We start from the raw sequence: 26,735 nt of genomic DNA, 5'->3' as shown, positions 1-26,735 counted from the left end.
GATCTCAAAGTCAAGAATGAAATTTTTCTGAACCAGAACTGCCCTTAACAACTGAGTAGCTTTCGAAATGAGCTTTCAATTAGATTTGATATTGTGTCTTAATGAATTCAGTCTAAAACTATAAGGCAAAAGCAGCACTTACATGTAAAACTTATACTGTGGTAAAGTTATCTGGACAAGAACTAATGCTGTTCATTTTTTTTTTTTTAAGATTTTATTTATCCCCCTGACAGAGAGAGAGAGCACAAGCAAGAGAAGCGGCATGCAGAGGGTGAGGGAGAACAGCCCGAGGCAGGGCTTGATCCCAGGATCCTGGAATCATGACCTGAGCCCAAGGCATACCCAGGTGCTCCAGAACTAATGCTGTTTAAATAACATAATTAAGCAGTTTTATACAACTCTTCCTGTGTTACCAAAACTTGAAATAAGATTTCTATTCCCACACAAATTTGCAGGCGATTATTGCCCAATGTTCTAGTAGAGTATGCGGACCTACTCTCCTTGGATGGGCCCTGGGTCTTGACATCTGCCCCCTGGCCCTGGGAGAAAGCCACAAAGTCCAAGTTTAGTCAAAGGAAGAAAAATGCCCCCAGGGCAAAGTGGCACTGGCCCACTGGTGCTCCTAAAGTCCCATTTTCTTTCACAATTTGGCTAGTAGATCCTTAATATCTTGACTGTTCTTTGAAGATTTTACATTCTAACCAGCATTTTTAGTTGTTTTCAATGTGAGTTCCTTCCAAATTACTTGCCACCAAAAACAGAAACAGAAGTCTGATCAATTACTTTTAAAAAGATCAGTTACCTTTTTTTCAACAGCTATGCAGCAACTGGTAATAACAGTACTCCTAAAATGAACTATAAGATAGTTCCAAGCAAAGCACATGGGTAAAGTATAGCCCCACACTAAATTTCCAGGTGGACACAGAGCTATGTGATGTGATTTGGGAAAAAAGAAAAATCTAAAAATTCTCATTAGGAAAGCAACAATTTAAAAAAGGTTGAGAAACACTGAGCTAGATAACCATCAATGGCTGCTAATATGATTTAAAAAAGAGATTACATGTTAGATATCATCAGAGATACACATTACCACCAGGAAATATTCTTGGTGAAAATTCGTAACTGTGTCTCATCAAATCTCTAGATCTACTTATCAGTTTATATAATACAGGGAAGAAAGAATGTATTAAAATATATGGAGTGTGCAATTAGCCAAATCCAGAATGTGGGGAACTCTGGAGGGCAAATACTTAGTTTCTTCAACAAAAAAATTATAAGAATAAAAAAGGGGGAGGGAGGAAGGAAGCTACAGAATACAAAATTTAAAGGACACATCAACAACTGCTCTATATGGACCTTCTTTGGAGCCTAACTCTAAGCCAAAGGAATGCTGTGTGAAGACAGTACTGTGGTGATATTTAAAGTTATCTTTTACACAAAAACATTTACAGATGAAATGGGGGAAAAAAACAATGACAAGGTGGGCAAAATATCTCAACTCATATAACTGACCAGCAGTTCTTAAAATTGGAAGACTTATCAAACCACAAATTGATGAATCGCTGATCCTCGGCCCTGGATAAGGCATGAGAATTTGCATTTCATATAAGGAATACTGATCCTGCTGTTCCAGGAACCACACGGAGAACCACTATCATAGACAATGGGCTAATTTCTTTAAAATGTAGACAGATATTAGATTATATTTTAAAGTAATTAGAGAAAGAACAATAAACTAACAGAAAATAGGCAAAGAGCTTCACCAGACAAGTCAGAGAAAAGGAAATACAAATGTTCTCTAAACATATGTAAACATACTCAACACACCTCAATAGGAGAGGTGCATGTTTTCACAACATAACAGGAAATCACTTCTTACCTTTTGGGATAATAATCAGTGCTGCCAAGGGTATGGGAAAATAGGCACTGCCATGCATTGCTGACAGGTATATAAATTGTTATTACCTTTGTATAAGACATTATCTATCAAAATTTAAAATGAATAAATCATTTGAACACTCAGAAGTTACCATAGAGATATGCATATTTACACATGTATACAATAGCATAGGTAAAAGAATATTCATTGTGGGCACTGTATTTAATAGCACAAAACTGGAAGAACCTAAAGTCTCATCAGTAATGGGCTAGGAAACACCCAAAGAACAAATAATCAAGAAATGGGCAGAAGACATGAACAGACATTTCTGCAAAAAAGACATCCAAATGGCCAACAGACACATGAAAAAGTGCTAACATCACTCAGCCTCAGGGAAATACAAATCAAAACCTCAATGAGATACCACCTCACACCAGTCAGAATGGCTAAAATTAACAAGTCAGGAAACAACAGATGTTGGCAAGGATGCAGAGAAAGGGGAACCCTCCTACACTGTTGGTGGGAATGCAAGCTGGTGCAGCCACTCTGGAAAACAGTATGGAGGTTTCTCAAAAAGTTGAAAATAGAGCTACCCTATGACCCAGCAATAACACTACTATTTACCCCAAAAATACAAATGTAGTGATCCAGAGGGGCACGTGCACCCCAATGTCTCCAGCAGCAATGTTCACAATAGCCAAACTATGGAAAGAGCCTAGATGTCCATCAACAGATGAATGGATAAAGAAGATGTGGTATATATATACACAATGGAATATTATGCAGCCATCAAAAAATGAAATCTTGCCATTTGCAATGACGTGGATGGAACTAGAGGGTATTATGCTAAGCGAAATAAGTCAATCAGAGAAAAACAATTATCATATGATCTCACTGAAATGAGGAATTTGAAAACCAAGATCATAGGGGAAGGGAGGGAAAAATGAAACAAGAAGAAACCAGAGATGGAGACAAACCATAAGAGACTCTTAATCTCAGGAAACAAACTGAGGGTTGCTGGAGTGGAGGGGGGTAGGAGGGATGGGGTGGCTGGGTGATGGACACTGGGGAGGGTTATGTGCTATGGTGAGTGTTGTGAAGTGTGTAAGACTGATGAATCACAGACCTGTACCCCTGAAACAAATAATACATTATATGTTAATAAAAAAAAATAATAATGGACTAGGAAGATAGTAGAATAGGAGAATTCTGAGTTCACCTCCTCCCATGTATACCTGGAAGCAACAGCTACATATAATGCAAGTCACTCTGAAAATAACCTGAAGATTAGCAGAACAGATCAACTACAGCTAACAACATAAAGTAGCAGCCAAAATGAGAAGGGTTGGAGGACCAGAGACATGGTCAGGTACCACACCCCCAGCATAAGGACCCACAAGCAGGAGGAATATCGCATGTGCGGAGGTCCACCCTGAGGAGCAAAGGGATCAAGCCCCACATTAGGTACCCTAGGCCCTAGGTACCTACACTGGAAAGATGAGCCCCAGTAATGTGTGGCTTTGAAAATAAGTGGGGCTTAACTACAGCAGCTTTGAAAATCAGCAAGACTTAACTCCAGGAGAGCCAGAGGGTTACTGGGAATCAAGACTCTGATCTTAAAGGGACCAGCACACTTTATCACTTGGTCAGAGACCCAGTGAAGCAGCAGCAGTTTGAAAAGCACCTGGTTTACATCTGAAAGAGAATGATTAATTTCAGGGCGCATGCTGGAGGGGCAGGAATCTGTAGGAGCTTTCTTTGGTAATGGAAGTACTAGCAGGTACTATTTTCTTGCCCTCCTTAAGCCTAGCTGACACTCTATATTTATCTTGCTACCACTACTTGCCCTACAGTGGGATTGCCCTATGAACCCACTTCACCCAACCTACCTGCCCTGGCAGGTGCCTCTCCAAAATGACTCCTACTCCACCACACCTGGTGAGCAGCCTCAGTCAGGGCTGATGTCTCCCCAAAGTGACAACCACCCTGCCACACCTGGCAGCCTAGCCCAGACAAGTGCCCCTCCAAAATGATTCTTGCACCAGGAAAGGGGGGCCAGCCCCACCTACCGGCATTCCCACATCAGTTGTGGCCCAATCACAAGAGGGTGCACATAGCCCACAGAGGGGACACACCTGGGGCACCTGGTTCTGGTGACCAGGGGAGGTTACACTACTGGGCTCTGCAGGACACCTTGTACATAAGGCCACTACGTAGACCAGGAAAAACCAGGAAGTGTAGCTGAACTACCTAATATACAGAAATAAACACAGAGAGTCAGACAAAATGAGACAAAGGAATATGAATATGTTCCAAATTAAAGAACAAGACAAAACCTCAGAAAAAGAACTAAACAAAATGGAAGAAAGCAATCTACCAACAGAGAGTCCAAACTAATGGTCATGAAGATGCTCACCAGGCTTGAGAGAAGACTGGATGAACTTATTGAGAATTTCAACAAAGAGAAAATACAAAAAAACAAACAAACAGAGCTGAAGAATACAGTAACTGCAATAAAAAATACACGAAAAGGAAGCAACAGCAGATCAGAGGATGCAGAAGAAAGGATCAATAATCTGGAAGATCACTAATCTGGGTCATGGAAACCACCCAAGCTGAACAGCAAAAAGAAATGAGTTTTAAAAAAAAGAAGACAGGTTAAGGGATCCCTACAACATCAAGCATACTAACATTTACATTACAGGGGTTCCAGAAGGAGAAGAAAGAGAGTAAGGGGCAGAGTATTTGAAGAAACAATAGCTGAAAATTCCCTTAACCTGAGTAAAGAAACAGACATCCAGGTCAAGGAAGCACAGAAAGCCCCAAACTCAAGAAGTCCACACCAAGACATATAATAATTAAAATGGTAAAAGTTAAAGAGGGAAGGGCGCCTGGGTGGCTCAGTTGGTTAAGCGACTGCCTTCGGCTCAGGTCATGATCCTGGAGTCACAGGATCGAGTCCCGCATCGGGCTCCCTGCTCGGCAGGGAGTCTGCTTCTCCCTCTGACCCTCCCCCCTCTCATGCTCTCTCTCTCTCTCATTCTCTCTCTCAAATAAATAAATAAAATCTTTAAAAAAAAAAGTTAAAGAGGGAATCTTAAAAGCAGCAAGAGAAAAGCAACTAGTTAAATACAGGAGAAACTCCATTAAGGAAATTAGTTGACTTTTCAGCAGAAACTTTGCAGGCCAGAAGAGAATGGCATGATACATTCAAAGTGCTGAAAGGAAAAAACCTAAAGTCAAGAGTAATCTACCAGGCAAGATTATCATTCAGAAATGAAGAAACAGTTTCCCAGACAAACAAAAGTTAAAGGAGTTCATTAACACTAAGCCAGCCTTACAAGAAAGGTTAAGGGACTTCTTTAAGCAGAAAAGACCATGAGTAGACAAATATTATGAAAGGAAAACTTTTCACTGGTAAAGCAAACACATAGTAAAGGTAGGATATCAATCACTTATAAAGCTACTAATAGGGTTAAAAGATAAAAGTAGTAAAATCAATTATATTTACAAAAATTAGGTAAGGGATACACAAAATAGAAAGATGTAAAATACAACATCATGCGCATAAAATATGGAAGGGGAAATAGCTATGAAGTGCTTTATTTATTTATTTTTTTAAGTAGGCTCCATGCCCAGCCTGGAGCCCAACTCAGAGCTTATCTAACAACCCTGAGATCAAGACCTGAGCTGAGATCAAGAGTCTAACATTTAATCAACTGAGCCACCCAGGTGCCCCTGCAGTGCTTTTAGAATGGGTTTGAACTTAAGGGACCACCAACTTAATATATGCTGCTTTATATTAGGATATTATATTTAAACCTCATGGTAACCACAAACCAAAACCTAAATAGATACACAAAAAATGAAAAAGGAATCTAAGCATAACACTAAAGAAAGTTATCAAACCACATGAGAAGAGAGCAAGAGAAAAAGGGAACAGAGAAGAACTAAAAACAACCAGAAAACAATTAAGAAAATGGCAATAAGTACATACCTATCAATAATTACGTTTTCTTATTTTTTCATTTTTATTTTAATTTCAGTGTAGTTAACACAGTGTTATATTCATTTCAGGTGTACAATACAGTGATTCAACAATTCCCTATATTACTCAGTGCTCATCCAAGGTAAGTGTACTTTTTTTTTTTTATTAACATAATGTATTATTTGTTTCAGGGGTACGGTCTGTGATTCATCAGTCTTACACAATTCACAGCACTCACCATAGCACATACCCTCTCCAATGTCCATCACCCAGCCACCCCATCCCCCCACCCCCCTCCACTCAAGGTAAATGTACTCTTAATCCCCTTCACCTATTTCACCCAGCCCCCCATCCACCTCCTCTCTGGTAACCATTTGTTCTCTATAATTAAGAGTCTATTTTTGGTTTGTCTTTTTTTTTCTCACTTTGTTAATTTTTTTTTTTTCTTAAATTCCATATATGAGTGAAAGCACATAGTATCTGTCTTTCTCTAACTGGCTTATTTTGCTTAGTATTATAGTCTCTAGATCCATCCATGTTGTTGCAAATGGCAATATCACATTTTTTATGGCTGAATAATATTCCATTGTATGTATATACCACTTCTTCTTTATCCAGTCATCTATTGATAGACACACTTAGGTTGCTTCCATAACTTGGCTATTGTAACTAATGCTACAGTAAACACAGGAGTGCACATATCCCTCTGAATTAGTGTTTTTGCATTCTTTGGGTAAATACCCAGCAGTGCAATTACTAGATGGTAGGGTAATTTATTTTTTTCAGGAACTTCCAAAATGTTTTCCACAGTAGCTGCAGCAGTTTGCATTCCCAGTGCACAAGGGTTTCTATTTCTCCAAATCCTTGTCAACACTTGTTTCTTTCGTTTTTGATTTTAGCATTCTGACTGCTGTGAAATGATATCTCATTGTGGTTTTCATTTGCATTGCCCTGATGATGAGTGATGCTGAGCACCTTCTCATGTGTCTGTTGGCCATCTGGATGTCTTCTTTGGAGAAATACCTGTTCACATCTCTTGCCTACTTTTTAATTGCATTACTTTTTTTTTCATTGATGAGTTGTATGAGTTTTTTGGTTTTTTTTTTAAGATTTTATTTGGCAGAGAGAGAGACAGCCAGAGAGGGAACACAAGCAGGGCGAGTGGGAGAGGGAGAAGCAGGCTTCCCGCAGAGCAGGGAGCCCGATGTGGGGCTCAATCCCAAGACCCCGGGATCATGACCTGAGCCGAAGGCAGATGCTTAATGACTGAGCCACCCAGGCGCCCTGTATGAGTTCTTTATATAATATTAGATACTAGCCCTTTACTGAATGTCATTGGCAGGTATCTTCTCCCATTCAGTAGGTTGTCTTTTAATTTTGTTGGTTGTTTCCTTTGCTGTGTAGAAGCTTTTTATTTTGATGTAGTCCCAATAGTTTATTTTTGCTTTTATTTCCCTTGCCTCAGAAGACATATCTAGAAAGATACTGTTGTGGCCAATGTCAGAGAAATTACTGCCTGCACTATCTTCTAGGATTTTTATGGTTTCAGGTCTCACATTTAGGTCTTTAATCTATTTTGAGTTTGTTTTTGTGTGTGGTATAAGAAAGCAGTTTCATTCTGTTACATGTAGCTGTCCAGTTTTCCCAACACCATTTGTTGAAAAGACTTTTTCTCATTGTATATTTGTGCCTCCTTGATCGAAGATAAAATGATCATATAATCGAGGGATTCTGGGCTTTCTATTCTGTTCCACTGATGTGTCTATTTTTGTGCCAGTGCCATACTGTTTTGATTACTATAGCTTTACAATATAATTTGAAGTCCAGAATTGTGATACCTCCAGTTTTCTCTTTTTCAAGATTGCTTTGGGTATTTGGGGTCTTTTGTGGTTCCACAAAAATTTTAGGATTATTTGTGCTAATTCTGTGAAAAATGCTGTTGTTATTTATATAGGGATTGCATTAAATCTGTAGATTAGTTTGGGTGGTATAAACATTTAACAATATTTGTTCTTCTAATCAATGAGCATGGAATGTCCTTCCATTTCTTTGTGTCATCTTCTTCTATCAAAGTTTTATAGTTTTCAGAGTAGAGGTCTCTCACCTCTTTGGTTAAGATTATTCCTAGATATTTTATTATTTTGGGTACTATTGTAAATGGGGTTGTTTTCTTAATTTCTGTTTCTGTTGTTGCAATATTAGTGCAACAGATTTCTATATGTTGATTTTGTAACCTTACTGTATTCATTAATCGGTTCTAGCAGTTTTTTAGCAGAGTATTTACAGTTTTCTATATATAATATCATGTCATCTGCAAAGTGTGAAAATTTTACTTCTTCCTTACCAATATGGATGCCTTTTATTCCTTTCTCTTGTCTGATTCCTGTCTAGGACTTCCAGTTCTATGTTGAATAAAAGTGGTGAGGGTGAACATCCTTGTCTTGTTCCTGACCTTAGGGGAAAAGCTCTGTTTTTCCCAACTGAGTATGATGTTAGCTGTGGGTTTTTCATATATGGTCTTTATTATGTTGATGTATGTTCCCTCTAAGCCTACTTTGTTGAGAGTTTTCACCATGACTGGATGTTGTACTTTGTCAAATGCTTTTTCTGCATCTATTAAAATAGATGTAGATCATATATTATTTATCCTATCTCTTATTGATGTGATTTATCACATTGATTTGCAAATACTGAATCACCCTTGCACCCCAGGAATAAATCCCACCTGACTGTGGAATGATTTTTTTAATGTATTATTGGATTTGGTTTCCTAATATTTTATTCAGGATTATCACATCTATGTTCATCAGAGATATTGGCCTGTCTGTGGTGTCTTTACGTGGTTTTGGTACAAGGGTAATGCTGGCCTCATTGAATGAATTTGGAAGTTTTCTTTCCTCTTCTACTTTTTTGGAAAAGTTTGAGAAGAATAGGTATTAACTCTTCTTTAAGTGTTCGATAAATTCACCTGTGAAGCCTCTAGACTTTTGTTTGTTGGGAGTTTTGGATTACTAATTCAATTTCACTGCTGGTGATCAGTCTGTTTAAATTTTCTATTTCTTCTGTTTCAGTTTTGGTAGGTTTCATGTTTCCAGGAATTTATCCATTTTTCCTATACTCTCCAGTTTGTTGGCATATTATTTTTCACCCTATTTTCTTATAATCCTTTGCATTTCTGTGGTGTCTGTTGTTACTTCTCCACTTTCATTTCTGATTTTGAGTCCTTTCTCTCTCCCCTTTTTTTTTTTTGATGAGTCTGGCTGGAGGTTTATCAACTTTATTGATCTTTTCAAAGAACCAACTCATGGTTTCACTGATCTGTTCTATTGTTTCTTTAGTTTCTGTATCATTTATTTCTGCTCTAATCTTTGTCATTTCCTTCCTTCTGCTGGATTTGGGTTGTGTTTGTTCTCTTTCTAGGTCCCTTAGGAGTAGTGGTAGGTTGTTTGAGCTTTTTCTTGTTTCTTGAAGTAGGCCTGTATTGTTATAAACTTCCCTCTTATAACTGCTTTTGCTGCATCCCAAAGATTTTAGACCATTGTGTTTTCATTTTCATTTGTCTCCATGTATTTTTTATTTTCCTCTTTGATTTCTTGGCTGACCCAATCATTGTTTTTTTTTCTTTTTACTTCCAAGATTTTATTTAAATTCAAGTTAGTTAACATATAGTGTAGTATTGGTTTCAGCAGAATACAGTGATTCATCACTTACATATAACACCCAGTGCTTATCACAGTGCCCTCCTTAATGCCCATCACCCATATAACCCATCCACTGACCCACCTCCCTTCCAGCAATCCTGTTTGTTCTCTATACTTAAGAGTCTCTTATGGTTTGCTTCCCTCTGTTTTTATTTTATTTTTCCTTCCCTTCCCTTACATTCATCTATTTTGTTTCTTAAATTCCACGTGAGTAAAATCATATGGTATTTGTCTTTCTCTGACTTATTTCACTTATTATAATACACTCTAGTTCCATCCACATTGTTGTGAATGGAAAGATTTCATTCTTTTTGATGGCTGAGTATTATTCCATTGTGTGTGTGTGTGTGTGTGTGTGTAGATATATATATGTGTATGTGTATGTATACGCACACACACACACCCCACATCTTTTTTATCCATTCATCAGTCAATGGACATGTGGGCTCTTTCCATAATTTGGCTGTTTTTGATAGTATTGCTATAAACATTGGGGTGCATGTGCCACTTCAAATCAGTATTTTTATATACTCTGGATAAATACCTAATAGGGCAAATGCTGGGTCATAGGGAGGTTTATATTTTTAACTTTTTGAGGAACCTCCATACTGTTTTCCACAGTGACTGCACCAGTTTGCGAGGAATATAGTCAAAATTGTAGTAACTTTGTGTGGTGACAGAGGATAACTATACTCATTGTGGAGAGCATTTTGTAAAGTATATAATTGTTGAATCACTATGTTGTACATCTGGAACTACTGTAATACTGTATGTCAACTACAATTTTAAAACATTATTTGGTTGAATATATTACAGTATATCCATGCAATGAAATATTATTTTTAAAAGATTTTATTTATTTTTTGAGAGAGAGTACAAGTGTGTGTGGGGGGGGGCAGATGGAGAAGCAGACTCCCCACTGAGCAGGGAGTCCAACATGGGGCATGATCCCAGGACGCCAGGATCATGACCTGAGCTGACGACAGACACTTAATTGACTGAGCCACCCACGTATCCCATGCAGTGGAATATTATATGGCTATTAAAAAGGCAGAAATAGCTGTGTACATTTTGATATGTAGCTAACTCCAACTTATGTCATTAAGAGAAAAAAAATCTTATAAATTGTTAATTCTACTAAGTACCTATTAATTATGTTCATTTGTTATATTGTAAGCTGTTAATATTTAAATTGAAGTGTTTTTATTAAGTTTTTCTTATGTTTCTCTAAGGATAAATTCCAGCCTATGCAATTACACTTTCCTTTGCTTACCTGACTGAACGATCATCACTTCCAGTCACAGCCAAAGGTTTTGTAGGATGGATGGCAAGTGCCCAAAGTTCACCTTCACAATGCCCTTGCATAATTAGGAAAGGTTTATTTCTTTCATGCACCACAATTTCGAAAATTTCACTGTCCTGTGTTCCAACTAGAATGTGGTCACCTCGCCAACAAACACTCCTCACAGACAAACCTAATCAAAAGTAAATTGTATTTAAGATAAATGCTATTATGATATAATGCCAATCTGCTAAATCAATTTAATTTTTGTACCTTTTATACCTTAGATGTAAGATAAAAGGAATCTGCAAGTCTTTGATCCACACATTTTCTTCAATTATTCATGTTTGCTATATGGAATGATATAACCACATAGCAAATGATATGATATACCTAATTTCTATGCATCCTTCAAGACATACATTATTCTTCCTTACTAGACAACTTCAGTCATAGTCTGACCACTTCTTCAGCCAAAGTCTTATAACAACATAGTCTCCACCATGCAAAAAGTAACTATTCAGAAACTACCTTTAATTGTATTATTTTTTTTCTTATAATAATCTGACTTTTCATGTGTCTATATTTCATTTCTTCCATCTGCTCACAAAATCATTAGAAGGAGAGACTTCTGTTTTTTCCATATATTCCACAGTCCCTTTTGTAACCTCAGGAAAACTAGTGTTTGTTTCCTCATCTGTATAATGTGGCCAACATAAAGGTGCTGTGGACTTCACAATGTTCTTGTGAGGGCCAAATATGAAAAAGTGTCAAATTATTTTGCAAACTTTAAGGTACAATAATGCTTAGCAAAACTAATGAAAATAATAAAACAGTTAACATTTACTGGATGATTATTTTGTGCCAGACACTTTTAAACATTTTACGTATATTAAATTAGCTCATTTAATCCTATGAGATAGTTATTCTCACTTATGGATGAGATTAAATATGTAGCCCAAGGTCACACACCTAGTAATTGACTGAAATAAGGCTTAAACACAGACCTCTGCAACTTCCAATCCTACTCCTATAATACCACACTAGTGAATAATAAGTTTTTTTTAATAGTGATTCTGTTTTATTATATCAATTTTTTAAATCCCCAAAGAAGAAAGTATCTCCCAATTGCTGACAAATCTGGATGAAGGAAAAACACATCTACATGCATTTAAATGATCCTGAACAAAACTTTTCCCAATCCTCAACATACTTTATTTTCAACAGTTTGCTAAACAGTTACATTTAGCATTCTAATAGTAAAATATTTTTAAAATCCAAGGTCACCTAAGCAAGCACTTATCACATCTCTAAGTCCCATTTTAATAAGCATTAGATATACAAAAGAATCCTTGTCATAACAGTAAACCTAGACTGCCTTTAGGCAAATTCACCTCTTCAATAAAAGGAATTCAATTAAATGCACACAGTACAAAGGGGCAAATTTGAGTCTCATTTATATTTACAAAACATACATTTATATTTACTAAAAGAAACAGACAATCTTTGCTAAATTTAGAATTTGCCTAGTAGTGAGACATTTGTTTTGTTATTACCTTTGTATCCCTGGTCTGTTTCCCTGAGATCAATCACAGTAATCGGTTTAAAAGTTAAATCCCAAAGACGAATACAGCCATCTCTGCCACCAGTAGCAAAGCCTTCTTCACAAGCATTCATACTAAAAATTCCTGCCTAGCAGAGAAAATAAATTTAACAATATATACTCTTTAAGAAAAATCTGTGTATAGGTAGAAATCCACTTTAAAAGATTTTGATATGACATTGGAATAAATGGAATAAATATCAGAAAACACAAATGAAAATCTAGAAATAAATCTCTCTCTCGTGGGTGTTTGTGTGTATGAGCACAATATATGACCAATGATACGGGCATAACATAAAGTTAAACCTACACCACGTATAAAAATGAATTATAGACATAAAATTCTAAATGTAAAAAAATAAGTTAGGAAAGAGTCAGAAGAACATTTATGTAACTTTGAAGTATGAGAGTCCTTTTATGCAAGGCAGGTTACCCACAAGCCACAAAGGAAAACAATTTTTCATAAAGGTATCATAAGCAAAGACAAACAGATTGGGGAAATATCTGCAACGTGCAGGACTGTTTAAGGGTTAACACCCCTTATATACAAGTGAGTAAAGAAAATCCAACAACAAAGGTAACAAAAAAGAGCAAAAGGTAAGAAAAACCAATTAATAGAAAAGGAATTTCAAGTAGCCAATAAATAAATGAAAATTCACAAATAGGAAACAATTAAAACAATAAGTTAGTACTTGCAGCCAGAAAACAACCCAAAATTTTAATGATGGTCACCTCCTGTACTGAGGAGTATGAGGAAGAAACTGGTATTTTTATATACTAATGAGGAAAATGTGAGTTGCCACAATCTTTGTGGAAAAGAATCTGGTATTTCTGGTCTTCAGACATTTTGCTCAAAGCAAGTCTTGTTCTAAGTGGTTCTTTAATATATTTAATATGTAATATATTATTTAACAGTGGGTCTTATTAATACATTTAATAACTTCTCTACTTGAGATCTTACTGCTAATCATGTGGCAGCTCTGCGCTCTCTAGTTCCCTTCTCTATGTAAGGGACCCAACTACTAAAAATCCTTAATCAAAAAAAAAAAAAACCCAAACCACTACAAGGTTTTCACAACAGATTTTTTCCCCGATTTGTTAACTTAAAATGTTAAATCTCATGAATTACAAAACTTAAATTCCTTTGCCACTCACTTAATGAAAGAATGATATTAAAATTTAAAAGGTATATTTTTTCTAGAATTGTCCCCAAATTTCCCACTGGTAAATTAGCCATAAGAGTACTAGCTTTATTCTAATGTAGTTAACCTAGAATACTTTTAGGTTGAATTTAACAAGCCTTTATCAACACTATTCTGAGAAAGATACCATATTAGAGCAATGGTTTGAACAAGGTACTAATTATGCTAATTTAATAAATATCCATGTGTCAAATTGCATAATGTTTCTTCATAGTAACTGAATTGACTAGAAAGTCTGCTATATTCTATATCTTTCATTCTAAGACAAGAAGGTAAGTAGTTATCTAAAAGTATTTAAAATATGTAAATATACTTACAGTATGGGCTCCTTGTATTGTCCTTATAAGATTGATTCCTTTCCAAACATATATATCCCCATTAAGTGCACCAGAATATGTTAATTCATCCCTTGCACAGGCCAGGCACAAAATTGTTTGAAGGTCACCAGTCTTACCAAAGACCCCTCGTTTTGGGGTCAGAGCATTTCCACATAAACTCCAGAACTAAAAGGTACACAGTATAATCAAATTACCAAAGAATGTTTATAAATAAAGTAAAATATTTCTAATACTTTGAAGCTACATTAGAGCAGCAGACTAAGAATTACCTAAGAAATCCCCTTATGAAACATTAGCATTCAAATGTTCACCTCCTCATCCTAGTGTTGTCAATAGCTAGATTATAGCAGATAAATCACTGGTTTCAATCCTTACCTATAAGAATAAGGGGGGTGAACTAGATTATTTTTAAAATAGGCTACGCTTCCCTCCTCTGGTCTCTGAAAAAAATCTACCTGAAAGTCAGACAAGTAAAAGAGTTGGTTATGCATTAGCAATGAAAATGAAGATAAGACACCATACACTAATAGGAAGGAGGACCAAACCTAACGTTCAATCTTTGATGAAGTAAAGATGGGAAAAAAATGTTGCTCTCATTGATATTTTCAAAGCCGAGCAATTCCTTTACTTGTAAAGCTTAAAAATAAGAGAGATACACATTTGGGATAATTTATTCATTTTTAGGAGAAAACGTTAAGTCAAACATAAATCTTCATTACCAGGGGTTTTATTCTTTTATGTGGATTCAGGTAAATTTTAATAGTTTGCAGAAAGAAATAAAGAAACAAAACTGGAACAGGGCAAGGATATACAGAATAGTTTTGCATAAAGAAATTTGGCCCAGAGAATAAACTCAACTTTATAATAAGTAAATTACCACTTAAAGTAACATAATTTGTTAATAATAAAGATCTTACCTCTTTCAGATCTTATTTTAAGACCTAAAAATCTTAAAACCTGAAGCCTCAAAAAACTAAAAATTATGATGCTTATCCATTCAAATAACTAATGAATGCTTTAATCAATGAAACTTCGATTTTTAATTCTAAAAGCTCCATGATTCCTGTGCACAAGGATAGCTAGTTCTCTTCCTTTCAGCAAATCCCTATTTCAGTCTACTATTTTCATCTAGGTGAGTGATTCTCAACTTTGGCTGCACATTAGACTCACCTGAGGGAAATTATAAAACATGGTATGCCTGGGCCCCCACCGAAATAAACTGAGAGAGAATCTCTGGGGAGTCAAACCCAGGTATCCAAATAATTTTCATGTTCAGAGTAAAGGAACTATTGTTTTATAGTCCAGATCAATGCCATCTAATAGAACTTTCTGTGGTGATGAAAATATTCTCTCTGTACATATACTGTCTAATAGAGTAACCACTGGATACAAGTGGACCTTAAGCATTTGAAATGTGACTACTGGGATGACTGAAGAAATGATTAAATTTTATTTAATTTTAATGAACTTAATTTAAATAGCTACATGTGGCTAGTTGCTACTGTACTGGACAAGGAAGTTCTAAATCATCTTTGGGACTTAGTGTCCTCACACGTACTGCCTGCAAAAAGATCTACCCTACTTTTCATTGACTCTACCAAAAGAAAAGAAATTAACTCATAGTAAAAATATAGTTTTTTTTAATTAAAAATATAGTTTAATTCAGAAGAATAGTTTGTTTAAAACCTGAAAATGGAACTTTCAGTTTCATTTACAATATAAAACAGTAAGATCTGTTTATTAAGTTGCCAATAATTTAAGTATTTTATATCAAGTACTACATCAAACATCATCTTGTTCATCACAGATGAAAAAGACAAAAATTTCTACCTTCACAGTGCTTATACTATGTACCTGAAACCTAACATAGAGGCTTTTGCTACTGAATATTTGTTCAAAAAATATTTAATACTATTCATTATCAAATCAGTACCAGAATATCAAAACCAGAATTGCAGTGGCAGCTAAAGATGCTTTGGAGAAAATGTGGATGGAAGTGAGCATATCAAAGAAAGAATGTGAACACAGAATCTTACTAGGAATTAACTGTTACAAGGAACTGTTAAATCAGATAATGGAAGAAAAACAAGTATTTCCAATCTGCACCAGGGATTTAACAGTAAATGTAAACATAAGGATGAATATCACCACTGACTATATGGTTTCAAAACCTGAACTATAATTGTAAAACAAAACCCAGAGCTTTCATAAGCAAAATAAACTGTGGCTACCAAAGGCTAAGGTCAAATCAGAGAGTAAATATAGAGGAAAAGACAACACTTTCAGAAAGTTGACCATGTGCTAGGACCTATGACAAGCACTTGAATAAATACTGCCTTATTTAATCCACTTTATAAGCCACAATTCTAAGATGTGAAAAAAGCTCAACGAGGCTACATGACTCATCCCAGGTCAAACAGTGCTAAGTGTAAGTGGTAAAGCCAACTCTGTCCATGCTGCTTCTGCCTCACCATCCTATCTCTGTGAAAGAAACCTCTTACTTTTCTTGGTTTCTGATGCTCACATTTTACTCTGTAAGTGAAACATGAGAAGACAAGATGAACACAGTAAAGCCTACTTCACAAGACTATAAATTCCTTTATGAATAGTATTTTATTCATTCCCTACTCATACCTATATCCCTTACAGTGCCTCACACACTATAATGACACAATAAATACCTGTTAGGTTGAACATCAGAATGTTAAAAACGTTGACATTTAAAAAATAAGTACTGTCAAAATCCTAAGACTACCCTATGTTGTAAATAGTGTGGTATGTACTTGGCAGCAGAGAGTAAGTATACATGACTATCATAAAACAAGATCCTTCTAGTACCTTGATATGTTTTACACCACAGCTGACAAGTTTATTTGGCTGGTACAAATCCCAAGAGATATCAAATATCTGCAAACAAATCAGATTCATGGTTAAAATACTTATTTTCAGAATCATTTAAGAATCCAACCAAAAGGCCAAAACCCCCAAAACCCTACCTATCATAAAACAATATTCCTAAGTAATAATCAGAATCCCACACTTCACAATCTTATGAGAAATAAATATGTAAATGATATGAACAAAAACTATTTCTTAGCTTCTATGAACTTTACAAAACAACTAGTGAAGTGAAAATTAATACCTCTATTTTTAATTTTTTAAAAAATTTGGTCCATAAGTAACAAGAATAGTTCACCAGAACTAGGGCATGAGGCAGGTACCTACATAATTTTTACAGAGGCAAGATACTGAATGGAATGTACATTTAACACTTATACAGCTAGAAATAGAGAACTTTAAGTAACTGAAATAGAGTACATTTTTATAGTCTTCTATCATACAGAACTACTGACATAAATAATCATAATATTTATTTCACAGTATAAATTCTGCTTTTATTTTTTAGCTTTGTTGTTTATGGGTCAAACAAAACTAACCTATACTTAAGTTTTGGAGATCCCAGACTTTGTTCTTGTCTAAAACTCCCAAAACTCTAAATACATACAAACCATTTTTGTTGTAAGAGCAAACAATAAAAAACCCAGCTGAAATAAAATATACATTAGACTCATGCACTTTAATAAAAGAAAAACTAACATTTGAAAAATAATTTCATAGAAGAAAAAACCATTGTTAGTCTTTACCATGTTTGTTTGACACCTACCTGCATAATCACCTAACATGCTTATTACCTTTAAATATGTACAAAATTATTCTCTTCAGTGATAATAAAGAATATGTCTTATAAATTAATGTTTAACAACTCACCATTACACAGATTATATGAAAACCGTATTGTGCAACTTTAAAATACTAACCACCAAAATAAAAATTCTGACAGTACCATTTTTCATAATAATCAATTTACTAAATCCAAAGTGTGAAATGCTTTGATCTAAGTCAGAATACACAATTGTCTAATAAAATATACCTAACACTTTAATGATCTAAATTGTGTTTGTGAGTGTGTAACAGGCCCCTTTGAGAATCTGCTAAAAGACAAGTGTATTTACCAAAATGCAAATACACACAAAATTTTCTATAACTTTTATAGATTCACAGATTCCACTCCCCCCACCCAGAATTAATGACTACATCTCCTGTGCTGATTCAGATTAGAATTTTACTACACACACAAAAAAAATGAGAGATTTTTAAGGGTTTATGATAAAGTTTTTGATGTATGTTTATAATAGTAGTATAATATTTAATTAAAAAGCTGACTACAAAGTATTTTCTATATTAACTTAAACAGCTTAGAATAAGGAATATACTTTTAATAAGTTTCCAAAGTAAAAAATGTTAGGTCTCTGAAATTTTTTAATAATATATAATTTCAAATTCACACACAATATCATGTTTCACTTTAATTACGATATGTACATAATAAACCAGTGATAAACAAAACTACATAGACCCTAGGCATGAGCCGTTCACTTTTTAAATGGGGGTCTGAATAACTTAAAATTCATCATTTTCACTGAAGCAAACAATGGTTAAAAGTTTTGTGCTAACACTTCACATATTGAGTCATATTTTTGAGTACTACTACATATATACAGTTCTAAAATTTTATGAGTATTTGCAATTGTACTTTAAATTTTTAATTACATATGAACTATCTGGCAATAACAAAGCATGGAAACATAGAATCCCCTGGCTCTCCTCTTTTTCCCATCCAATACCCAGTATAAACCCCAAAGGAGAATACTTACTCTATCTGTGTGACCAGGGGCCATAGATAACATTTTTCCCCTCTTCCAATCCCAAACACAAACTGCATTCTTTGAATCAAGTCCAACTGAAACCAAGCGCTGAATTAGATCCAAGAAGTCCATGAGGGAATAAAAAGGCAAACAAATAAAAAAGGAACCAAATTATAAATGGCAAACAAATTATACTCATGGGTACTATAAACTTACACATCAAAACTTACACATTTATATTATATAGACTTCACAGAGAAAGGCTGGATGTATTTCATCTTGTTAATATTCACATACGTGTAGTTCTTCACAATAAGGAACAGAAGAGACTTCCATTCTAACAGTAGGACTGACAAAATACCCTAAACATCTCTCCTGCTAAAAACTAAAAATGCTGGATAAAATGTAAAAACATCTTTTTAAATGCACTGCTGAATTATGTCAAGGAATTATGAAATCTGGAACAAAAACAGATTTCAGACAGGAATCCTGGAGGATAAGAGAGCTCCCACAACCACTTTATTCTAAAGGTACCAGCTAACTCCTGGTAAGCCTGGTTTTTGTTCTATAGGCTGGACAAAAATAGGAGATAAAGTTTAGGGCCAGTCCAAGGTGTAGATTTGAACTTCAGACTTCTGACTAAAGCAGTGAACTCCTCAGAATAAGGGAAAACAAGAAACCACTCCTTTAAAAAAAAGGGGGGGGGGCACGGCAATGCATGAAGGGGAAGACAATCCTCCCTGAAAACTGATAGTCAAAAGCAGCTTTCACACTGTCATAGGGCCTAACTCCACGTTAATTATGAACCCCTCAAGTGGAAAATTTCAGAGTGGTCCTGAGGGTTTCAGTCTTCAGGCATTTTCAACAGTGTAGCACAAATATAAATCCTACCTGGAGAACTGACACTTCAATCCATCCCTCAAAGAATTCCTACAGGTAGCAATTCAATAAACATAAAAATAAACACCCCCAACCGCCATAACCATAGGAAATAAGGGACTATGAGTAAGAATCAGCAAGACAAATAGCAAAATCAGTTCTAGAAAACATCAGACATTGGAATTATGAGGGGAAGAGAGAAATAAAATTAAGGTTTCAAAGTATCTTCATATGAGCAAAGAATAGGAGACTGTAAAAAGTATTCAAGCAGATCTGAAGAAGCAAATGGAATTTTTAGAAATGAAATTTAAAACACAGTGGAAAAGTTAAATAGGCAATTAGAGGGAGATGAAAATACAGAGTTAAGGAGACAGTGAGATGGAAAGTGTGAGAGGGGTTAAGAAACACAAAATATGGACTTCCAGCCATGAAGGAGTATCAGGGTCTGAACTTGCCCCCATGATAAACAACCAGAAAACTATAAAATGTATGAAACAAATGCTTTCAGACATTCATAACAGGAAGTGAAGCACTGTGAGCTCTGAAAGAGGGAGAAACAAGGTGCAGGTACTTGCCCCAGCCTTCATCTAGGAGACAACTTGCAGATTATAGCATGGAAAGGTAGAATCCAAACAGAGCCCAGCAGACTTGCTGATTTGAGAAGACAGAGCCTGGAATTCAGAGAGGTCAAGATGGCTAGAATTTGCAGAGCACAGAAAGAGCTCCAGAAAATTTGTTTATGGGTCCCCTTGAGAACACCAATCTTTGCATGCTTAGGGTGAAATCCATGAGGCCATGCAAAGAACAAATTCTGGAGGAAAAAAAAAAAAAAAAGCAATTACTGGGGAGCTGAAGCCAAAAAATTCCCAGAGATCACAAAGGGTCAAGATCCCTTGAGTTCCCAATAACCAGAATGTAGATATTTCTTTGAATTCACTAGGTATTCAATGGGGACCCCAGAAGGGTCACAACTTAGTGGTGAAATTAAACCAACAGTTCTGGAGGAAGAGCTACTTTAGCCCTGTCCCCCAAAAGTGTGAAAGCAAGCTTTCACAAGGATCAAACTGATCCACAAGGAACTTAACTACCTGCCAGAACAATGTCCAAAATACTTTAAAGGAATACAACAAAATCTAGAATTCAGAATGTAACACATAATGTCCAGCATCCAATAAAAAATTATTGGACATGTGAACAAAGAGGAAAATGTGATGAATAATCAGGACAAAAATCAGTTAATAGAAACAGACCTAAGAACCACAGAAATTATTAAAATTGAGACATTAGCTATTAAAATGAAAATGTTCAAGATGCTCAAGAATTATTTTAAGATTTTGTTTTTAAGTAATCTCTACACCCAACGTGGGGCTCAATCCCAAAACCCCAAGATCAAGAGTTGCATGCTCCACTGACTGAGCCAGCCCAGAGCTTTACTCAAAAATTATTTTAGAGCAGAGGCTGCTGGGAAGATGGCAGAGTAGGACGTCCCTGGGCTGACCTCTTGCCACCTGGCCGCCTAGAGAGCACCCACGTCGGCATAAATAACCCAGAAAGCAGCCCGAAAACTGGCAGAACGGACTCTCTGCAGCCCAGCTAGACAAGAGGCCACAGTGAAGCAGATCCACCCCCTCCCATCGCTTTTGGCAAGATCCCATCAAAGCAGTGCCACAAGCCTGGCAGTGTGCATGTGGCCCAGACAAGGGTCAGCACCACTCCAAAGTGAGTCCTACCCCAGGGAGAGGGGAAGATAACCACACACCTGTCTGACTGTGACCCCAGCAGTGGGCTGGGGTCAGGCAGTGGGTCTGACTGCAGGCCCTACCCACCAACAAAAGCTTCTCTGGGGACGACACAGGGACAGTGCCTGCAGTTTGGTGCTATTGCATCTCTGGCAAACGCCTGGTCTGACTCAACTCAAGCCCTAGGCAGCCTCGGAGCAGTCCACTAACACCACGGGCACCCGACTCTGCCCACACAGGCAGAGAGCCATTGCAGACAACAGGACTGAAGGCAAACACATCCTAGCCACAATGGTAGGACACCCCTGGAGCAACACACATAGGAGACACCCCCTGAAGCACCAGGTTCTGGGGAATAGACATTGCACTGCAGGACCTCTTCTTCATAAAGCCACTACTTTCAAGTGCAGGAGATGTAGCTGACTTTCCTAACACAGAAAAACAGACAACGCAAGAGACAGAATGAGGAGACAGAGGAATATGTCCCAAATCAAAGAACAGGACAAAATCAGAGCAAGAGACCTAAACGAAACGGAGGTAATATGTCTGATAGTGAATTTAAAGTAACGCTCATAAAGATACTTGCTAGAATTGAGGAAGGACTGCAGGACCTCCATGAGACCCTCCACCAAGAGATATGAGACATAAAAAAGAACCAATTAGAGCTACTGGACTCACTAAATGGAAATAAAAATAGACCATCTGGAATAAATAGCAAGCAAGAGGAAGTAGAAGAAAGGAACAGCCACCTGGAGGACAGAGTCATGGAAAGCAATCAAGCCGAGCAGATGAGAGTGGGGAAAAAATACGCAAAATGAAAACAGACCCAGGGAACTCAGCAACACTGTCAGGTATACAGTCACATGATAGGGATCCCAGAAAGAGAAGAGTGAGAAAAGGGGGCAGAAGATTTGTCTGAAGAAATAATAGCTGAAAACTTCCTGAATCTGGGGAAGGAAAGAGAAATCCAGATCCAGGAGGCACAGAGAGCCCCCAACACAACCAACCCAAAGAGGTCTGCACCAAGACACAAAGTAAATAAGATGGCCAAAAGTAGTGATAAAGAGAGAATTTTAAAAGCAGCAAGAGAAAGGAAAGCAGGTACATACAAGGGAAACCCCATACGGCGATCAGTGGGTTTTTCAGCAGAAACTCTGCAGGCTAGAAGAAAGTGGCATGATAAATTCCAACTGCTAAAAGGAAAAAATCTGTAGCCAAGAATACTCTATCCAGCAAGGCTTTCATTTAGAATAGAGGGAGAGATCAAGTTTCCCAGAAAAACAAAAATTAAAAGCAAAACCAGCCACGTCCCTGTCACACACAAAGCCATTGGCCTGTGAGTCCCAAATTCACAGTCCAACCGCCCTCCTGCCCAAGTCAGTATGCACGGTCTGCCACCTGCTAAATGCCAAGTCAACATGCCTTCACCTCAGATTGCCAAGGGCTCAAATTGACACTCTTCCCCTCAAATTTCAGCCCCTGTGCTCAAGTTTGTGCACAAAAAGTAGGAATAATTATAACAGCAGAATGAAGCAACCCAAACATCTATTTCTGTGGAATACAGAATGGATAAAAGGAGTGTGCTAGGCTGAGAACATCTCCAAAAAGCACATCAAAGAACAATACATACAGCAAGATTCTGGTTAGTAAAAAAAAAAAAAAAAAAAACCTGGGAAGAATAAAACAAGATGAAACCAGAGAGGGAGACAAACCATAAGAGACTTCTTAAGCATAGGAAAGAAACTGAGGCTTGCTGGAGGGGAGGTGTGGGGGGATGGGGTAACTGGGTGGTGGGCATGAAGGAGGGAACGTGATGGAATGAGCACTGGGTGTTGTATGCAACTGATGAATCACTGAACTCTACCTCTGAAACTAATACACTATATTGTTAATTAATTGAAATTAAAATTTAAAAAAAGGAACCCCCCCAAAAAGAATTATTTTAAAACATACAAGGAATAAAATGAGAAATAAAAGATATAAAAGAACATGTAGAACTTGTAAAAATAAATGTTAAGTTATGTGAAATAAAAATTCACTCCATAGGATTAATAGCAGCTTAGAGCATTAAGAAAAGATACGAGTCTGTTATCCTTCTCCCTCTGGTCCTCCCCTGCTCGCACTTTCCAATCTCTCTCTCTTTCTCTCTCTCTCTCTCAAATACATAAAATCTTTAAAATGCTGAGGGGGAATAAGGTAACATAGAATAGTATACCTAGCAAAATTATCTTTTGAAAATTGGGTCACAATAATGTTTTTCAAGTAAACAGAAGATGAGAAAATACACCATTGACAAACCTGCACTAGAAGATATGATAATGGAAATTTCTTCAGGCAGACAGAAATGATACACTTGTGAATGAAGAATGCCCAAATGGCAAATATGTAAATAAGGCTTTTCTTGTTTTTAATTTTCTTTTAAAACTGTTTAAAGCAAAAATAAGTTATGAAATTTACAAAATATGTGTAAGTAAAATGAATAATAGCACAGTAAACAGAAGGAGAAAGGAAACAGCATAATACATATATTTTTCCACATTCTTTCCAAGTGCATATGAGCTTCATGAAGATCACAAAATAAGCCTAAATAAATTTTAAAAATCAAAATACAGACTATGTTGTCTGACAAAAACAGAAATTAGAATAACAGGAAATTGTACAGAAAATCCTCCAAATGGGTGGAAATTAACAATACACTTCTAAGTAACTGAAGGGTTAAAGAAGAAATCATAAAGATCAGCCCACAACACATAATTTGAAAAGCACTGGTTTAGAAGCAGGGGTCAGCAAATTACAACCCTCAGGCCAAATCCTGCCTGCACCCTGTTTTTGTAAATAAAATTATATTAGAGCACAGCCATACCCTTTCTTTTACAAGCTGTCTATGACTGGTTTCCCACTACAAAGTAGAGCTGAGTAGTTGAGCCAGAGACAGTATGGTCTACAAAGCTTAAATATTTCCCGACTTATTACAGAAAGTTTATGAATCTCTGATTTAAAGCATAGTTGCTGATACCAGACTGCCTAGGTTTGAACACTAGCTCCATTTCTCACTAATTGGATTACTTTTAGCAGTTATGCAGCCTCTCTGTAGCTTAGTTTCCTCATCTATTAAGTGGGGATAATAAAAGTGTTTCATAGGGTTAACATGGAAATTAATATATATATGAGAGTTACTATATGATTAATGTTATATAAATGTTTGCTATCATTATTAGTTTACCATAACCTTAATTAGCTTTAAGAACCTATGCCCTCAGGGCATTTGGGTGGCTCAGTTGAGTGTCTAACTCTTGGTTTCAGCTCAGGTCATGATCTCATGGATTGTGAGATCGAGCCCTGAGTTGGGCTCCGTGCTCAGTAGAGAGTCAGCTTGAAGATTATCTCCCTCTGCCCCTCCCCACACTCACACACACGCGCGCGTGCTTTCTCTCAAATAATTAAATCTTTAAAAAAAGAAAGAAAAGAACCTATGCCTTCTTCCTGTCCGAATGAGAAATGCCATCTAGTACCCCGTTAGAAACAGATTTCTGCAAAGTAGAATTACTATTTAAATCCTCAAATGGGTGGAAAGAATGGCTCCCATGAAAAAGATACAGTATATACATAGTATATATGGCTCTCCATCAAATCATGCTGGCAGAAATCTCAAGGGAACAAGAGGAGAGGATTTGCTTTCTTGAGAGTCTTTAATAGTTGGGAACTATAAGGTATCAGTATCTAGCTAAAAGAGGGGCGCCTGGGTGGCTTAGTGGTTAAGCATCTGCCTTCGGCTCAGGTCATGATCCCAGGGTCCTGGAATCTTGCCCCGTACTGGGCTTCCTTCTCTGCCGGAAGCCTGCTTCTCCCTCTCCCACTCCCCCTGCTTGTGTTCCCTCTCTCGCTGTGTCTCTCTCTGTCAAATAAACAAATAAAATCTTAAAAAAAAGAGATCTTTACCTACTGTGTTGAGATTAAAATTTCACAAGTATCAAGTGAGGGACAGTTAGAGGGGCACTGTCCTTTCTCTCTGACTTGGCTCATCATATACACACAGCAAACCACACTTGGTCAAAAGCTTTAAAACTCCATGTATCTCTATAGAACCTCCAAACATCCAGCTCAGTATAGGCAGTAACAAAAGAGATCTGGGAGCACTTCCTCTGTAGCCCTGATAAACTTACATAGCCAAAATCAACCTCCCTCAGCATAGGTTAAGCAACAGCAGAGAGGATAAGGTAGAAATAACCAAGCCAATACTACTTCCTCTCCTAGCTTTCTGTCATTTTTTACTTTATCACTTTTTCTCACATTTAACCCAGCCTATGTAGATGAGGAAGAAGATTAGGTCTTCCAGTAAAAGTAATGCTTTAGGGGTGCCTGGGTGGCTCAGTCAGTTGGGCATGGGGCACTCCTCCCCCTCCCTGCCCCATGAGCGCTCTCTGTGTCTCAAATAAATAAAAATAATTTTAATTAATGCTTTAACTGTATCCTGGGAGACTGAGCAAGATCTGGGTAGAAAAGTACGAGAAAGTGTTTCAAACCAGAGGACACCAAGATTACAGAGATGACGGTGCTGTCAGGAAAAAGCCTAATTCAGGGTGGCTGAGGGGAGGACTGCCACCTGGAAAGTGGCAGGAGACAAAGTTGGAAAGGTAGGCCAGAGAAAGAATAAACTTTTTGTTTTAATAGAGTTGGACAAAGAGAGATTCACTTTTAAATGTGTAATATATGGTGTATTTGTATGACACTCAAGGGACGGGATATCTAGAGTTAAGGAGAGAAGCTGGGGCAACTGTTAGCTGACGTGGGCATTAAAATCATGGCTCTAAATGATCACCTAGAGAGAATAAGTAAAAAGAAAAGAAGGCTACAGACTCCTAAAGAACACTGACATTTAAGAAGCAGACAGAAGGAAAAGCTAAAGTCAGAGAGGGAGAAAGAAAGCCAGATAAAGAAGCCTCTATTCATCTTCCCAAATTCCTCCTTGATCTTAGTCCCAAAGAAAATCTTGGTTCTGTCCATTAATTGAATTGGAAATATTTATTAAAAAGTTCTAGCACACTAAATACTCAAATAAGAAAAATATCCCAATAGACACAACTAGATGATCCCATAAGTTCCTGCAACTGTGAAACATATTCAAATAAGGAACAATCATACTTAAAAGATTTTAGTAGGGGGGTCCCTGTGATCTGTGTTCATTACATAAGAACTAATTGTCATAATGTTACAAAGTAAAATCACAAATTTTGCAAAAGATGCAGGGCTTAAGGGAGCAAATACTGGTAAAATTATAAATAAAGCCATCAGAAATTAGGATCTGGCAAAGAAATAGAAAAAGACTCAAGAATAATACATTAGGCACTTGAGATATGTCCTGATATCAAGAGATTGCTAAAAGGCACTTGAAAAAACCAGTGAACTCCATTATTTTTA

General features: G+C 36.7%; 1 protein-coding gene across 1 annotated transcript in view; it reads right to left on the bottom strand.

Moving 5' to 3' along the window:
- EML5 (EMAP like 5) overlaps window positions 1-26,735 on the bottom strand; it is a 168,523-nt gene that overhangs the window by 107,917 nt on the left and 33,871 nt on the right. The window contains exons 3-7 of the mRNA XM_034992521.1: window positions 18,709-18,807; window positions 16,832-16,900; window positions 13,973-14,158; window positions 12,407-12,542; window positions 10,842-11,043 (exon numbers count right to left, since the gene is read on the bottom strand). Coding sequence (XP_034848412.1) covers window positions 10,842-11,043; window positions 12,407-12,542; window positions 13,973-14,158; window positions 16,832-16,900; window positions 18,709-18,807 — 692 coding nt within the window. The remainder of the gene's footprint in view (window positions 1-10,841; window positions 11,044-12,406; window positions 12,543-13,972; window positions 14,159-16,831; window positions 16,901-18,708; window positions 18,808-26,735) is intronic.

Source organism: Mirounga leonina, unplaced genomic scaffold, assembly GCF_011800145.1.
Source record: "Mirounga leonina isolate KUSES-001 unplaced genomic scaffold, KU_Mleo_1.0 Mir_82, whole genome shotgun sequence".
NCBI classification, from domain to species: Eukaryota; Metazoa; Chordata; class Mammalia; order Carnivora; family Phocidae; genus Mirounga; species Mirounga leonina.
This window is presented reverse-complemented; position numbering and strand designations above follow the sequence as displayed.